The sequence below is a fragment of the Chiloscyllium punctatum genome, chromosome 8 (genome assembly GCF_047496795.1).
Source record: "Chiloscyllium punctatum isolate Juve2018m chromosome 8, sChiPun1.3, whole genome shotgun sequence".
Classification (NCBI taxonomy): domain Eukaryota; kingdom Metazoa; phylum Chordata; class Chondrichthyes; order Orectolobiformes; family Hemiscylliidae; genus Chiloscyllium; species Chiloscyllium punctatum.
In genome coordinates, this window is record NC_092746.1 from 113,962,594 (window position 1) to 113,980,340 (window position 17,747).

The 17,747-nt window shown below is 40.5% G+C and overlaps 1 protein-coding gene across 1 annotated transcript in view; it reads left to right on the plus strand.

Moving 5' to 3' along the window:
• rheb (Ras homolog, mTORC1 binding) overlaps nt 1-17,747 on the plus strand; it is a 129,126-nt gene that overhangs the window by 47,501 nt on the left and 63,878 nt on the right. Inside the window, exon 2 of the mRNA XM_072576272.1 lies at nt 9,456-9,527. Within this exon, the coding sequence (XP_072432373.1) occupies nt 9,456-9,527 (72 nt within the window). The remainder of the gene's footprint in view (nt 1-9,455; nt 9,528-17,747) is intronic.

The following is a 17,747-nucleotide window of genomic DNA, read 5'->3' on the forward strand; positions in this document are numbered from 1 at the left end:
CACCCATGAGAGCACAGATGAGATTGCAAACTTATCAGCCAATATTAATTTTCCTAAAATGTTCACACTCTGTTAGATTCAAGATTGTGATGGAAAAGGACAAGTATGGACCTAAAAATTGTAAACTTGGGGAAGGCTGATTTTAATAAGATCAGATATAATTTAGCCAGACTAGATTGAGGATTGATGTTTTTAGGTAAATCTGCGACAAAGCAGTAGGACTTACTCAAGAAGAAAATAGGGAGAGTGCAGGGCCAACATGCCCAGAAAAGATCATCATTGTCAGTCCATCGCAAACTAGGATGACTTTCTTCCTCTGTTAGTCCGTTGATGACTGAACAGACCGATGCGTCTACCACAGGCTCAGTTACTCTCGGTCAGGTGGTGGTCATGGAAGTGGTTGATGAGGTACTGTTGTGCTGTTGTCCCGTTCCAGCCTCAGTCAAAGCAAAACAGTTGGAGACACAGTATAGTTTTACCTCCTTCATCTTTATTCCAGGCCGTGGAGGGAGAGAGAACAATCATTCATGTCCACAGAGACAGGAGTTCTCAGCCTTCTCTGGAACAGCAGATTTTTAATGAATTACGTAGTCATTTTACAGGGAGGGACATCCAGATAAGGCAACATACATATTGATTGGGTGACCGTTACAATCAGCGAGCATCAATAATAAAGATTAAGCCATCTGCTGTTACACAATGAATGTTCTTAACCTTAACTGGCTTCACATAATGAATACTTTTCGCCATCTTAATTGACTTTACATACTGAATGCCTCATCTTGTTAAATGGTTCTTCATGATGAATGCTTTTTTACCTTGTTAACCCATTGCCCTTGCCTTCAGCACCCCATTTTTAACTAAGTTCTTTTCTGATCTGAGTTTTGCTCAGCTGGACCTCTTGTTTCACAAAACTCAAAACTTAATTCTTTCTCTACCTGCACATACCCTATATGCATTCTCAGTGGCAGCATGCTCCTTCTGCTGTTTTTGCCTCGCTTCCATTTTGTTCTTGACAGCTCGTCTCAAGGTGCACAACGCCTTCCCAGATGCTTCTTCGACTTTGGACAGTCTTGGGGCCAGTGATTCTCAGGTGTCTGTGGGAATGCTGCACTTTGCCAGTCAGGCCTTGAGGATATTACTGAAGTGCTTCCTCTGTCCACCAGGGGCTCACCTGCTGGAGTAGAACGCTTGCTTGGGGAGTCTCCTCTCAGTCATGCAGATGATATGTCCAACCCATCATAGCTGATCAAGGATGGTTAGTGCTTCAAAGCTCAGGATGTTGGCCTGATTGAGGACTTTGGTGTTGGCGTATCTGTCTTTCCGGTGGATATGCAGGATCTTGTGCAGGCACTGTTGGTGATACTGCTCCAGTGACTTGACATGTTTGCTGTAGACAGTCAATGTCTTAGTTCCCATCCTAAATGGCTCTATCACAGCTCAGTCAGTAAAGTTATACACCAACAGACACACATGGTACCAACAAATCAAAGAACCTTGGCTATCAAGGGATATGAAGGGTTGGATGAGGAGAAGAAGGTTATGTTCAAGTTCAATGGGATCTTGGTCAGTGGGCTAGTGGATTAAAGAATGGCAGATGGAGTTTAAATCAGATAAACGCAACATGTTTCATTTTAGTAAGGCCAACTAGTGGCAGGACTTACACAGGTAATGGTAGGCCCCGGGAGTGTTGTTGAACAGACTCACCAAGGAGTGCAGGTACATAGTTCCTTGAAAGTGGCATTGCAGATAGACTGAGTGGTAAAGGCATTTGGAACGCTTGTCTTCACGGTCAGAGCATTGAGTACAGGAATTGGGGTGTCATGTAATGGCTGTACAAGACATTGGTAAGGCCACATTTGGAATACTGCGAACTATTCTGGTCAGCCTTGTATTGAAAGGATATTATAAAACTGGAAAGGGCGCAAAAAAGGTTTACGAGGATGTTACTGAAATTGGCAAAGTGAGTTACAAGGAGAGGCTGGGACGTTTAGGCTGAGGGGTGACCTTGTAGATGTTTATAAAATCATGAGGGGCATAGATAAGATGAATAACCAACACCTTTTTGCCAAGAGTCCAAAAGTAGTTTGTCTCAGTTTAAGATGAAAAGGAAAAGCTTTTAAAAAGGACCTGAAGTGATAGAGGTGTGTACAGTTTAAAAGACATTTGGATAGGTACATGGATAGTGTAGATTTAGAGGGCTGTAGGCCAAATGTAGGCAAATGGGACTGTTCAGTTTTGGAAACTTGGTTGGAATAGACAAGTTGGGCCAAAGGGCCTGTTTCCATGCTGTATACCTCTGACTCTAAAGAAATTATAAGTTTACTTTGTAAGCACGTTAAAGGTAAAATGACCAGGTAAAGAGTAGGACCCATTAAGGACCACCATGATGATTTGTGTACAGTACAGGCAAGGCCTTTTGGCCCATCAAGTCTGTACTACCAAAGCTACACTAAATTTACACTAATCCCACTTTCCAGCACTTGGTCCGTAGCTTTGAATGTTATGACATTTGAAGTGCTCATGCATGTACTATTTAAAAGTAGGAACTGCTGGTGAAGCTCAACAAGGCTGGCAGCAACTGTGGGAAGAAAGCAGAGTCAACGATTCAAGTGAGCTTTCTCCTCACAGATGATGCCAGGCATGCTGAGTTTTGCCAGCAGTTTTTGTTTCTGTTTCAGATTTCCAGTATCTGCAGTTCTTTGTTTTGTATTTTAAAGGTTGTGGAATTACCTGCCTCACTCAGTGTAGCACAGATGTGGGTACAGTTCTGAGTGAATACTTTGTGTCAGTGTTCATCACTGAGCGAGGTGATGTGGATATAAAATCAGTGAAAAGGACTGATCTATTTAAAAGAAATTAGCATAGACAAAGAGGAGATTTCAAGTGGTCTGGCAGACTTAATCTCCAAGGCTGGGTGAAATGTCTGACAAGATTTTGGGTGAAGCAAGAGAGGGAATAGATGTTGCAATAATTTTCAATTCTTCTCTGGCTGCGGGAGAGGTACCAGAGGACTGAAGGACAGCCGATGTGGTGTCATTATTCAAGAAGGGAACAAAGGGTAAGCCAGGAAAAAGGCCAGTCAGTCTAACCTCCAGGGTGGGGAAACTATTGGAAGCAATTCTGTGGGATAAAATTAACGTATACTAGAAAAGACAGTGTTAAAAATCACACAACACCAGAAAAGACAGGGATTAATGAAGAACCGCCAGCATGGCCTTTTTTAAGTGGAGGTCATGTCTGACCAAGTTGACTGAATTTTACAACGAGGACAACGTATTCAGCGATTTGGATTGACTGGCGTTGTTTCCCTTAACAGAGGAAACGTTTTTCTTGGTTTGTGACAAGAAGACATAAGTAAGATATATAAAATTGAGGTGCAGAGACAGATGAGAATTTTATGTCAACTTAAACTACGGAAGACCAGCAGCAGTTCAATTCTGTATTTTCTATTCAAAACTTAAGATACTCCTAGAGAATTTGAGCTGTTTAATAGGAGAGTGAAGTACTACTGTGAGAATAAATTCAATATGATTGTCTGTGGTACACAATCTCAGCAACTGCAAGTCGTCAGTGGTGGTGAAGATTCTAGGAAACAATGATTTCAAGGAGTTTGCACATTCTCCCCATGTCTGTGTGGGTTTTTTTCCGGGTGCTTCAGTTTCTTCCCACAGTCCAAAGATGTGCAGGTCAGGTGAATTGGCCATGCTAAATTGTCTGTAGTGTTAGATGCATTAGTCAGAGGGAAATGGGTTACTCTTCGGAGGGTCGGTGTGGACTGGTTGGGCCGAAGGGCCTGTTTCCACACTATAGGGAATCTAATCTAATCTAATATAATAATCACTTCAATGTCTTTTTATTTGGTGAACAGAAGTATATAATATCATGCATCTGGACAATAGGTTAGAATAAACTATTTCCATTGCTGATATGATTGAGAATGAGCAGTCACAGATTTGGTGTAGTTGGTAAAAGAAGCGATGAGGAGAAAGTGAGGACTGCAGATGCTGGAGATCAGAGTTGAGAGTATGGTGCTAGAAAAGCAGTGCAGGTCAGGCAGCATCTGAAGAACAGGAGAATCGGCGTTTTGGGCATAAGTCCTTCATCAGGAATGAGGCTTGTGGGCCGGGGGGGGGGCTGAGAAATAAATGGGGGTAGGGCGGGGGGAACGTAGCTGAGAATGCGATAGGTAGATGAAGGTAGAGGAGAAGGTGATAGCTCAGAGAGGAGGGTGGAGCAGATAGATGGGAAAGATGATCAACAGGTCAAGAGGGCATTGTCGAGTTGGAGGCTTGAGACTGGGATAATGTGGGGGGAGGGGAAATTAGGAAATTGGTGAAATCCACATTGATCCAGTGTGGTTGCAGGGTGCCAAGGTGGAAGATGAAGCGTTCTTCCTCAAGATGTCGGGTGGTAAGGATTTGGCAGTGGAGGAGGCCCAGGACTTGCATGTCCTTGGCAGAGTGGGAGGGGGAGTTGAAATGTTCAACCACGGGACAGCGGGGTTGGTTGGTGTGGGTGACCCAGAGATATACTCTGAAATGATCAGTAAGTTGGCGTCCTGTCTCCCTGGTGTAGAGGAGACCACATCAGGTGCAACAGATACAGTAGATGACATTGGTGCCGGTAAATTTCTGTCAGATTTGGAAGGATCCTTTGGGGCCTTTGGCGGAGCTGTGGGCGCAGACCCCCCACCAGCCCACACCCCACTCCCAGCACCTTCCCCTGCCACTATGTTAGGGTTAGACAGATCTGAATTGGCTTGTGCACTCCTATCATGTAATCATGGTCATTCAAATAATGATTCCTTTGTCCACAGCCTAACTGCATTATTTATAACAGCTTCTGTACATAAGTATACTATTAAAATTAAGTATATAGCAAACTTTGTATTAACTGGTACTGATGGGATCAGGAACGTGCCAAATGATCAAATATTTTGGTTGATCAAGAGGTTCACCTAATAAAAGTAGAAACACATGCTAAGTATTATAAATGTAATACAGGGGGTATACATACCACTATTAGACTTTATTTACAGCATAAAGCACTTAAATAGTAATGCAACTTTGCCTGAAATAAAACTTATTGGCAGAGAGCCTTCTCATTCACACCCTCAACTACTCTGAGATTGATAATGCAATGAACCTCTGGAATTTAAGGTATATAATTATCAAGTACGCTGGTTCGTAAGTTGTCAGTTAAAACAAAGTTTGCTGTACTTTATAGGATATACAAAGATTTCAATTCTTGTGGTTTACACTTAGCCATTATTCCTTTTAATAGGCACAGGAAATGCTAGAGAAATTCAGTGCGTCTCACAGCATCTATGGAGTAGTTTGGTATGACAGCTTTTCAGAGCAGAGTTGCTGCCAGGCCTCTGAAGATTCCCCAACTTTGTCTATGTTTGTTTTGAATTTTCAGCATCTGCAGTATTTCTTTATTTGACCATCATTCCAGTACCAAAGAAAACACATGCAATGTGGCTTAATGGCTACTGCACAGTAACTCTGACCTCCATAATCATGAACTGCTGTGTGAGATGCTGGTAATGGCCCACATCAACTCTAGGCTCCCAGTCTGCCTTGATCCCCTGCAATTTGCCGACTGGTGAAACTGGTCCACAGCAGGTGCTATTTTCCTTGCCCTACTCTCATCCCTGGAACAACTGGATAGCAATGACACACATCAGGCTCCTACTCATTGACTACACCTCCTATGCATCAACTACAGTTTCTCCTTCAATGCCATAATGCCTACCAGACTAACTTCAAACCTCCATGGCTCAGATCTTGCCTTCACCCTCAGCAACTGGATCCTCAGCTTCTGACTCCGAGATGGCAATCAGTGAAGATAGACAACCTCCACAATAATCCTGAATACTGACACCCCGCAAGGATGTGTTCTCAGCCCTCTATTGTATTCCCTGTACACGCACAACTGTGTAGCCAAATTCCGTATGAACGCCATCTGCCAGTTTTTGACAGCACCACTGCAATGATGAGTGAATATACAAGAAGGAGATAGAAGGCTTGATGTCATGGTGCAATGAGAACAATCTCTCTGTGTCCGCAAAACAAAAGAATTGATCAATGACTTCAGGAAGAAAGGAGGAGCACTTCCCTTATTTATATCAGTGGAGCTGAGGTGGAGAGGGTCAAGAACGTCAAGTTCTTACGAGTGACGATAACCAGCAGTCTGTTCTGGATCTCCCACATAGATGCGATGGTCAAGAATGGACAGCAGCACCTCTTCCTCAGGCAGTATAGGAAATTCGGCATGTCTGTAAGGACCCTCACTAACCTTTACAGATGCACCACAGAAAGCATTTTATCCAAGGTGCACAACAGCCTGGTACGGCAACTGCTCTGTCCAGGACCGAAGAAACTACAGACCAGTGTGCATAGCCCAGACCATTACGGAAGCTGGAGAAAGTGAGGACTGCAGATACTGGAGGTCAGAGTAGGGAGTGTGTGGTGCTAGAAAAGTACAGCAGATCATGCAGCATCCGAGGAGCAGGAGAATCGATGTTTCAGGCAGGAGCCCTTCGTCAGGAAATTATGGAAGCCAGCCTACTATCCATGGACTCCATTTCACTTGTTGCCCCAGAAAGGCTGCCAACATCATCAAAGATCCCTCTCACCCTGATAATACTCTCTTCCGACCTCTCCTGTCAGGCAGAAGATAGTAGCGCCAACAGGAACAAGAACAGCTTCTTCACTGCTGTTGTTAGATTGCTAAATGGACCTAGGCAAAAGTGAGGACTGCAGATGCTGAAGATTAGAGTCGAGACTGTGGTGCTGGAAAAGCACAGCAGGTCAGGCAGCATCGGAGGAGCAGGACAATCGATGTTTTGGGCAAAAGCCCTTCAGGATCTCTCTAACTTCAAATAATATTAATTTTGCTGATGTTGATCTTGCTTTGTGATCTCATTTGTAGCTGTAACATTGTATGCCTCGCTCTTTCTAAGTACCCTGTGATCTGTATATCTTTGTTTGTTATGATCTGCCTGTACTGCTTGCAAATCAAGTCTTTTCACTGTACTGTAGTATGTGTGACTATAATAAATCAAATCAAAATTTGGACTGTAAAAATTTTATTTAACCATGTCAATGTTTTAATATTGAATATGAAAAAAATTCTGTATCTATAGATTTGGCTGTGTAAAATTATTGCACAAGTTTATTGTATGCTAAGCCATTTCTGCACTGCTCAAACCTCGTGTGCAGAGTTGATCAGGCATCAAACTTATAAATGTGTATCTATATGTTTTCATTTCAAGCCTAAAGAGCACAATCTCAGTAACATAATGCCTATTCCATTAGTTTAAAAAAACAGCCTTTGCATGATCAGCAAATTGTCAAATCAGATGCTTCAATAGTTTTGCTAAAAACAACCTTCACAGCATTAACAGTTGTTTTGTTTGTCATTTTCTCCCCTTATTCTACCTTTTTTCTGTGATAATTAGATGCATGTTTTGAATAACAAATGAAACTTGCACACACTATATAGTGGAAAGGTGCTGCCACACACATCACACTTGCATGGGAGAAGGATGAATAATACCTACACCTGACTACTTAAACCATAAAAGTAAACCTGGAATAGTTTGCTGGCATGTGCTATCTGAATACAGTGTGTAAAGAATCCAAATGCGTGTCTTATATGGGCAAGAGTCTTCTGATTCAAGCAAGGATTTTCTGTTTCTTGTCCTTGCAAAAGTACATCAAGTCTCTGTTAGTGTACATCAGATCGTACCACAAAGGATATGAAGGCTATATAGCAGTAGACTGCTTTTTGGAAGTGAATATAGATTGGACAGAATCTCAGATTTATGACGCCGACAGAAGCCTTTTAAGCCCATTATGTCTGTACTGGCTCTCTAAATGAATAATTCACTTATTGCTATTGTTGTGCCTTTTCTTCATGACCCTCCACATACTTCCTTTTCAGATAACCATCTCATTCCCTTTTAAATGCTTCAGTTGAACTTGCACCTAACATACTCTATGCCTTTCAGACCTTGATTACTCACTGTGTGGAAAATGTTCCTCAGATCACTTTTGTTTCTTTGTCAGTTTATTTAAGTCTGTTGTTCTGGAGCCTTTCTGGAGTGTAAACTGTTTCTTCCAATCTGCTCTGCTCAAACCTCTGATTTTGAATACCTCTGTCAAATGTCTCCAGAGCATTCTCATCTTCAAGTGAAACAGTACTAACTTTTTCAATCTATCTTCATAATTCATGTTCCTTATTGCTGGAGTCATTCTTATAAACTTGCTCGTGGACAGCTTGATTGATTTTGTGGTGAATCAAATGCAATTTAAATGGATGAAATGTAAAGTGCCTGTCCTCCAACTAAAGGTCTGTCCTCAGAGCTCCATTTCCTCAGCTTTTCTCGTTTAAAAAAACTGCTTTATCTAATTAATTGTCAGATCTTGTGTGAAAATTATTTTTAATTATCCTGTTCAGGCATACTGTAATCTAGCTCTGAGGCAGGTGAGACTTGAACCTGGACTTTCTGATATCAAGGTTGTGCCCAAGAGCCTCCCACATGTGGAGATCCAATGATCAGTTTAATAATCAGTGCTTATTGTATAAGTGAGTATTTGTGCATTAGGATTTCAAGCCTGTCTAGTGGCTAATTGACATACTACATCCTTTTGTTTGCATCATGGATCTAAACGACAATTTCACTTAAAACCTTAGAAATAGCAAAAATGAAATGGATGGTGCAGCATGGTGATGATGTTAACTTTGCTGACTGTCAATATTTGTTGCTCATTTCTAATGGCCCTCAAAAGTGGCGGCTACTTTCTTGAACAGCTACTGAATGTGTTGTATGTTTGCTATAGTGCTGTTACTCCTGTAGAGTTGGATTCAATGATGTGACTGGCTAAGGCATTTGTAAGGGCATTGATAGTCAACCATAGCTGTAGTTCTGATGTTACTTTGGGCCAAATCAAATTGGGGCATTTGAGAGGAAGATGAGTTGGCAACAATCCGATAATTTCATGGTTCCCATTGCTGAGATTAGTTTCTTATTGCAAAAGAATTCATTTAAAATCCCCCACCTGCAGTAGTGGAATTTGAACTTGGGTTTCTGAAGCACACAAGTTTTTGAATTACTGATCTGGTAATTTTGCGACATTACCTTTCATTTGACTAATGTAAATATTTAGAAATGGCATAAGTGTATTAGAAGCAAGTACAAGATAAAACAAGGCATAATCACATTTAGTAATATATTAACAGGAAGTTGTGCATAAAATACTAGTGGTTTAACAATACAAACCACAAAATTTAGAATATGATATGAAAGATGTGATATGCAAGCAGTAGAGATAAGTTCTAAATATAGCCCACAGGAAGAGATAATATGAAAATATATTTCATAATTTCAGATGACTTTTCAGGAAACAAGACCTGGCATTCAGATTTATTTGTTTCTCTTTTAGGAAAATCCTCACTGACCATTCAGTTTGTTGAAGGGCAGTTTGTGGACTCGTATGACCCCACAATAGAAAACAGTAAGTAATCAGTTTTCTAATTTTTCTGTGAAACTTTCACAGTATGCTCAACTCATTAAGTTTCAGAACTCTGTTCTTTGTAAACTGATAAAAAATGCATGTACCCAGTTTTTCCTCTTGCGCTTGTTCTAATCTTCTAGTAATAACTTATGTCAGTGAGAAAGCTTCTGTTTGAACAAGTGTGGGTGGATAAATACAACTGAACGGTATGCTGTTGTACCTTGAACCTTGTATCCTTCACTGTTGATACCCACCTTCCAAAGTAATTCTTTAGTGCACAGTGTCTATCTTGATTATGAAACTTCCTTCTTCACCATTGTAATGGCTGAATTTGTGGAATTTGAGATGTGGGTTATGGTACCTCCCGAAAGATTGCAAATGCCAAACTGAGGTCTTGTGTCAACGTTTATTGAATACTGTATTCTGGCAGTTTTTCACTACATTTTAAAAGGGGTTTAATTTTAAGTCCTTTTACACTGGCATTTATTTAGATTAGACTGTAGGCGAAGATGATCTGTGAATTGGTTCTCTGCATTATTATATATAACCCCTCAATGCTGAAAAACTAAATTATAGTTTCAATAATGGGATAATGGACCCAAATTTAGGAACATAGGTGTGGAAAGCTGACTTAAAATTGGCTGTTGTCCAGATTCTGATCAAAATGAAAAACCATCTGAAAGTGATTTTTAAGAATTTTGAAAGCTTTATTCTGGGAATGTGAGCTATGATAGCTGGGAAAGTATTTATTGTCCATCCTGAGTTGTCCTGGAGAAGATGGTGGTAAGCTGCCTTCTTGAATCGTTGCGGTCTACTTTGGGTAAGTTTACCCACCGTGCTGTTTGTTAGGCTGAAAGTTGTGATTTTGATCTAGTGTCACTGCAGAACGGGGATATATTTCCAAGTATTGCTAGCCTTGTCTTTATAGATGTAAACGGCCATAGTTTGGAAGGTGCTGTTTAAGGACTTGGTGGACTTCTGAAGTGGCTGTCAGTGTGCATTGGTGGTGCAGGTGTGAATGCAGTGCCAGTCAAACTTCTGCTTTGTCCTGGATGTGAGAAATGTTTTCAGAGTTGCTGCAGCTGCCCTTATCTAGGTAAACGGGGAGTATTCCATCACACTTCAAACCAGTATTCCCTCTAAGCCAAGCAACTGTGTGCATGCAGCACCTTAACATTCTGCGATTGATGTGCTGGCACAGAACAAAGCATTCTGGTTCCAGAAGTCACTGCCTTGTGTGGACCTCAGGTCTGTGCAGAAGAAAATTAGAGGGAACACTGTTTCTGACTTATGCATTTTAAATGATGGACAGGTTTTGGGAATCAGGATGAGAGTTATTTGCTGCAGGATACCTAGCCTGATTATACATAAGTATATGGCTATTTCAGTTCAGTTTCTGGTCTACGCTAACTCCTAGGATGTTGATAATGGGGGTTTCAGCAACTTTAATGCCTTTTGAATGTCAAGGCAAGATGGTTGGATTCTTGTTGGAGATGAGTGTTGCCTGGCATTTGTGTGGCATAAATATTACGTCAAATTCATTTTCTGAGCTACCTTTGCCAGGTTGATAAACCCAACCTCCATGTAGGTTAAAGTCAACCATGATTATGGTGGTATACCTCAGCCGCTCCCTCACCACCCGACGCCTGGAGGAAGAACGCCTCATTTTCCGCCTCGGAACACTTCAACCCTACGGCATCAATGTGGACTTCACCAGTTTCCTCATTTCCCCTCCACAAACCTTACCAAGTTCCAACCTTTCAGCTCAGCACTGTCCTCATGACCTGTCTTACCTGCCAATCTCCCTTCCCACCTATCTGCTCCACCCTCCCCTTTGACCTATCACCTCCATCCCCACTCCCATTCATCTATTGTACTCTTTGCTATTTTCTCCCCAGTGCCCCCACCCCCCATTTATCTCTCTACCCAGGAGGCTTCCTGCCTCTATTCCTGATAAAGGGCTTTTGCCCTAAACGTCTATTTTCCTGCTCCTTGGATGCTGCCTGACCTGCTGTGCTTTTCCAGCACCACTCTGATCTAAACTCTGGTTTCCAGCATCTGCATTCCACTTTTGCCAAAATGTTACGTGCGACTTGTCAGCCCAAATTTGGACATAGCCCATGTCCAAATGCAGCAAGAAAAGGACAATGTCATTAAGTATATTCAAAGCTGAAATAGATTTTTAATCAGTACGAGAATCAAATATTATGGGAATTCAACAAAACAGGTAGAGTTGAGGATTATCAGTTGATCCATGATCTCGTTGATTGGCAGAGCAAACTTGGTGAGCCAACCAGCCTACTTCTGCTCTTATGTCTTGTGTTCCTGTGGTTCATCAGGCATGGCCTACTTGTCACAACTCCATGCTAACTTTCTCGTTTGAGCTGAAAATGGCTAAGGTGTTTAGCTACTCCTTATTTATTTATGAACTCTGCTAATTTCGCAACAACAGATTTTATACTATCTGCTCCTTGACTTCACTCTGGCGTTCTGAAATAGTGGTGAGACATGCAATTTTCCAATCTGAAGAACAATTCCTGAAGACAATATTTGTGACATCTGCAGTGCGTTCTCATACTTGATTTAAATTTCTATGATGAAAATCATAGTTTGTCAGTCATTTGTAATTGTTTTCTTTATTATTATTTTGACTTTGTTCTTTTTGGTGAGTCCATGATGGCCATGTCCCTGATTTCAATATTAGCGCTCTCATCTTAAATATTAGTGTTAGAACTCTCACTGAGTTTTCATTATTTTTCATTTTATTATTTTTTCAATTTTGATTTGAAACGGGGAACTGAGGACTGTGAGCTAAAGATGACCTTTTGACGTTGTATGAAAAAGCAAAACAAAATGCAGAACAAATAAGTTGTTATGAAAACAGAAATTGCTGGAGAAATTCAGCAGGTCTGCCAGGATTTGTGGTGAGAAAACAGATAGCAGACATTTGGCCAGTAATGGAGTCAGTACTAGGGAAATTATTGTAAGGGAGTATGGTCATCAAACAGAGCAAGTGGCCAGAGAGTTTGGATTAACTTTTGGACTGTCCTTCTGTGAGAAGGAGTTTGACTATTGTTGCAGCGTGAAGTTTCAAGAGCATCCTGCCTAACCTCCCATTATGAGCTATTGAAAGTTCATAGAATAGAAAACAAGTTATAAGTACCACTGACTTCCTCAGTGAAGTGTAAAGGCAGCCTTGAATATTGCCATCAGAAAATCAACCAGGAATCAACTGTATATGCCTGATCAAGAATGGATTCTGAAAACTGATTGTTATCTGGCCAGTTTTGTGATCTTATTTTATTTATCCATTAACTTTTTATTTTGTCTGTCTTTTCTGTGAATGGGGCTGGCAGAAAAGGTTATTGGGTTTAAATTATAGCCATTGATTTGATTACTTTGTTTAATTTTGCTCTAAGTTACTGTCGTGCTAATCTTTTATTTAACCTACAAATCTCATGTCTACAATTCATTGCAGAATCTGGGATTGGTTATTCAAAAGTCTGGTGAGGAACCCATTGGCATCAATTTTGAGTGTGTTTGAAGGTGTTAATTTTAGTCTGCAAATGTTGAGGCAGAATGGCTAATTTGATTTGGCGGTCTATCTGTGTTGTAATACAAGTGCAAAATAATTATTCTGACATGTCCCTGTTCTCTTTCATATTATTATTACAGAGGAACGAGATGGGTGGGTAGTATTTCATTCGGATAATTGATTATTTGGTCAATTGATTCAAAGCCTCTCCTCTGAGGCTCAGTTTTCTGAAGGTTCCTTTTTCCTTGCTCTGCCTACCTTGCTCCCTTTCTCTGTCTCAGGGTTTGTTGCTAAGCAGACACAGACTTTTGTGTGTAAGGGGCCTGCAGCAATGTTGAAGCTCTCTCTCTCTCTCTCTCCCTCCCTCTCTCTCTCTATCTCTATCTCTCTCTCTCTCTCTCTCTCTCTCTCTCTCTCTCTCTCTCTCTCTCTCTCTCTCTCTCTCTCTCTCTATCTCTCTCTCTCTCTCTCTCTCTCTCTCTCACAGACGCACACACACACACCAGTTCAATCTGCTCCCTGTTCAGGACGCGTGAGCCACCCCCATGGCAGCGGGCTGTCACCAACAGAAAGACTGCTGCCTTTTGGGGAGGAGGGGGAATGAATCTCAAAATAACACACATGCAGATACGCAGACAACACACGCACATACACAGACACACACAACTTTTGACAAGGTCCACCATTGCCCTATACAGTACAATGTTGGAGAGATTATCTGGGGAAGCGGGGTTTAGGGTACACATTTGTGTAGAATTCCAGGGAAAGTGTGGGCCACGAGACAGGGTGGGTAGTCAGTCATTTGGAGATGGTGCCTGGGCTCCCATCGATGTCCAGGACTGTCCTCGGCAGGATTTCAGTAGACCGACTTCATTTTTAATCGTTGTAAACAAAAGATGCAATCAGTGTTGGAAACACCTCTTTGATGTAATGTTTCTATTGGGACCTTCAGACCATAACATAATCTGATATTCAGGTAATCGAGGTTCGTCTACATTAGTTTTAAAATATTCCACATTGACCATGCTGCCTTTCCTAATGTATTTAAGGTTTTGTGTGTTAAATGTCTCTTGTAAGTTTCTTTTCAACTTCCCTGCCTCTTACCCCTTTTTGTTTGTTTCCCTCCTGTTCACCAAGATCTATTCTATTGTATGCTTTGTCTTTTAGTTTTTATGCTAACTTTTGAGTCCAACTGATGAGTAAATTTCAGATTCCTGTAAACAGTAAGTATCCATTGACCCCAGTATAGTATCTGTGGATGGACAAAAACAAGTTTAAATTCTATTGTGAAGCCTGTTGTGGTCAAATAACTTCTCAACACACTTTTGAATGATTGGTGCCAATTAGAATTTGCCCAGTACATGTGGAGCTGTGGTTCAGCAATATGTTTGGACCCTTTAGGAGAGGATGGAGAGCTAAATTAAATTTGTCAAGTGGGCCACTAATCATCATTGTAAATAACTTTTGCATTCAGCTCATCTGTAATTTCACCATGCCTGGAATGGAAGAGGCAAAGCTAGTTAAATTTGACACTTAAAGCTTGAGGCAGTGGGTGAAATAAGTGGTAACTCATTTGATGCCTTCAGATAATCCTAAAAGTTAACCATATAGGGCCTTTTGGAACTGAGAGACTGGAATTCATAGTTGACTTGGCAGTGGAAGGGAGTGGAGAAATCATGATCAAGAACAGCACAGCATTTTATTCTAGTACTGTATAATATTCCTGGAATTATTTGGTATGAAAATTGGACTGGTGAAAACCTAAGAAATAGTGCAGCAGTGCTTCAGCAAAATTGTGTTTTGGAAATGTTATAGTCATTGTTATTGACCACATATATTGTAATTCTATGAAGCATTACATTTCAGAATTAGATCTACTTGTATATTATTGATAAATTGCAGTTTTCTATTCAGTGAGTGAGTGAGTAAAGAAGTTAGTTAAGAATGTAAGAACAGCAAAACTTCACCCATGAGCTTGATTGAACAAAAGATTAATTCTGTTGATTTATAACATAGCAACCATCCAGAAAGTGAAACTCAGCTAAGCAGTCCCAAGACTGATGGTGAGGACCAAACTGTTATATATTTGAAGTATGTTGACTAATTCTGGCTGATTACAGCAGTAACACAGTGGCCTGCTATTTTTCCATTCAGTCATTAAGTTAAAACCTTTAATCTTCTCCCTTTTGCACCAGAAATGCTTGCATTTCAAAAATAAAAATCTGCGTTTAAACTTTCAGACGCTAGTCTGATAGTATGCTTTATTTTGTGAGGAATTGAACATAAAAGTAAGAATCTTAAACTTCAATGATACAGAGCAATCATGAGACTACACCTTGAATACAATTTGCAGTTTTGGCTTCCTTAATTAAGGAAGGATGTAAATGCATTGGAGGTAGTTCAGAGGAAGTTTATTAGATTGTGGACAAGTGGATGTTCAAAAATATGTCATCTTGTGCATAGCTCCAGAACTATAGGGCATTATTTTAACATCAGAGATTGCCCTTTTAGGATTAAGACCCACCTCTGAGAGCAATGCAGACAATGTCATTGAATGTTTATAAGGTAGAGGTAAATGATTGTTTGGCAGAGGAATCAGGGACCCCTGGAACCCACTGTGCTAGTCATTGATGGCTAATCTGTTTGTATTTTGAATTCCACATTCCCAACCACCCCTGATTAGCCTTCATTCTCTGCTTCACAAGAATCAATCTGTGTCTCTTAAATGTATCCTGTGATGTTGCCTCAGCTATCTTTGGAGATGGAGAGCTCCAAAGTTTCTCAACCATCTGAGTGTGCCTGGGTATTAGCTAGAAAAAAATGCTCTCTTTCAGCCCCTCACAAAGAAATGTACCTGATGACAGAGCTAATTTTTAACAAATCAGAACGCTGAATTCAAAAGACTGATAAATACACAAATTAAACAGCTATGATTTCTGGTTAAATCTTTTCAAGGATTCTAAGAATGTTCAACCGTATATACGTTTCAACTTTTATGCTGGATACTATCCTTTTTTAACTTTGCACCCGTGTACTTATGCTCAACAGTAAGTCTTTTCATTCTCAGGTGAACAGTCGAATCAATTGCTCCAGCTTCCTCCAGAGAAAACTTTGTAATTAGCTCTTTACTGATACGTAAGACATTGGGTAATTCTGTTTTAATTACAGAGAAGTATAGCCTCATGCTAAAAGAGCATGGATCTTTGTTGCAGTCAACTGAGTTAGATAGAGGGGAATAAAGGGAACTGATTAACTCCTCAGCTAATTGTGACAGTTGTTTGATTCTAAACTTGTTTAGAACCAGAGCTTGCATTGTGCCTGCAACATTCTTTTATTCTAATTTTTCCTGATAGGGGGTTTTGCTATGTTTGAATAGGCAATTTAACAGATGGGCCTGGGCACTTGAGTACATGGAATGCCTTTTCAAGTTTCATAACAAAGTAGAAAAAGGCCACAGGGAGGCTTTGGTGGAATGCAAAATCGTCATCTGGTTGCAAGTTGTACGTCTAAGTCTGGTAGTGTACGATGTAGTATTATAGAAATTTCATGACTTTAGCAGCAAATAAAACTGCAAATAAAAATATAATACCATTTCTATAATGACACTTAACCTAGCAACCATCTTGAAGAAAACTTATAACATGGGATACAAGATTCTGGATTAGTGGTGCTGGAAGAGCACAGCAGTTCAGGCAGCATCCAAGTAACATGGGATACAATGCCATCAACCAGTGCAATCTGTCAATTTGCTTTCTTGGAAATATCAGGCTTTGTTATTGTTCAGAGTTAAGTATGTTTAAATTTAATGCAGTTGTACCATTTGTACATACCAAATGGATCCAAAAATTAGGTAATATTCTTCTGGATTATATCAAATTTCTGGCTTCTGTATCTCCATTTGCCTGTCTTGCTTTGTTCTCTGTTTCAACATGTGTAATACTCCTCTTGACGTATGTGTGACCAGTCTAAATGTGAATCTGCCATATTATCTGATGTTCTGCTGTCTGGAGTTCACAGTGCCACCCTGGCTATTGCTCAGTAACACTTAGTCTGTTGGTTCAGTGTTTTGCTGTATGTTTGCAAAACCACAGGCTGAGTTTAGTTTTACCTAAAATGCATGCAGTGATAAAATCTGGTTGTTTTGTGATACAGCACAGATGGGTCACACTGCTTGTTAGAGCTACAAGAATCCCCGATTTTCAAAGATCTGACTTATGAATGCTTGATCCTATAAAGGAATATAATTTTACAGATCCAATGTGCAAACATTTCCTGTACTTATGAACAACTACTTTACATTGTCTTGCTTGCCTTCTGACTTAGGTATAAGTCAATGACTTGAGAACGGAACATGTTTGCAACCCGAGGACTGCCTGTAATTAAGTACTACCATCTCTTTATCCTTTTGCCATTGTCATCACATTTTCCCCCCTCAGTCAAAGCAAAACGCTCAGAGGCACAGTATAGTTTTACCTCCTTCATCTTTATTCCTGGCCCTGGAGGGAGAGAGAACAATCACCCCTATGCACAGATACATGAGTTCACGGTCTTCTCTGGAAAGCATTTTGCAGGGAGGAGCATCCAGATAAGACAACATACATATTAATTGGTTGACAGTTACAATCAACGAGTATCAATAGCAGAGACCAAGCCCTTTACTATTGTACAATGAATGTTCTTAACCT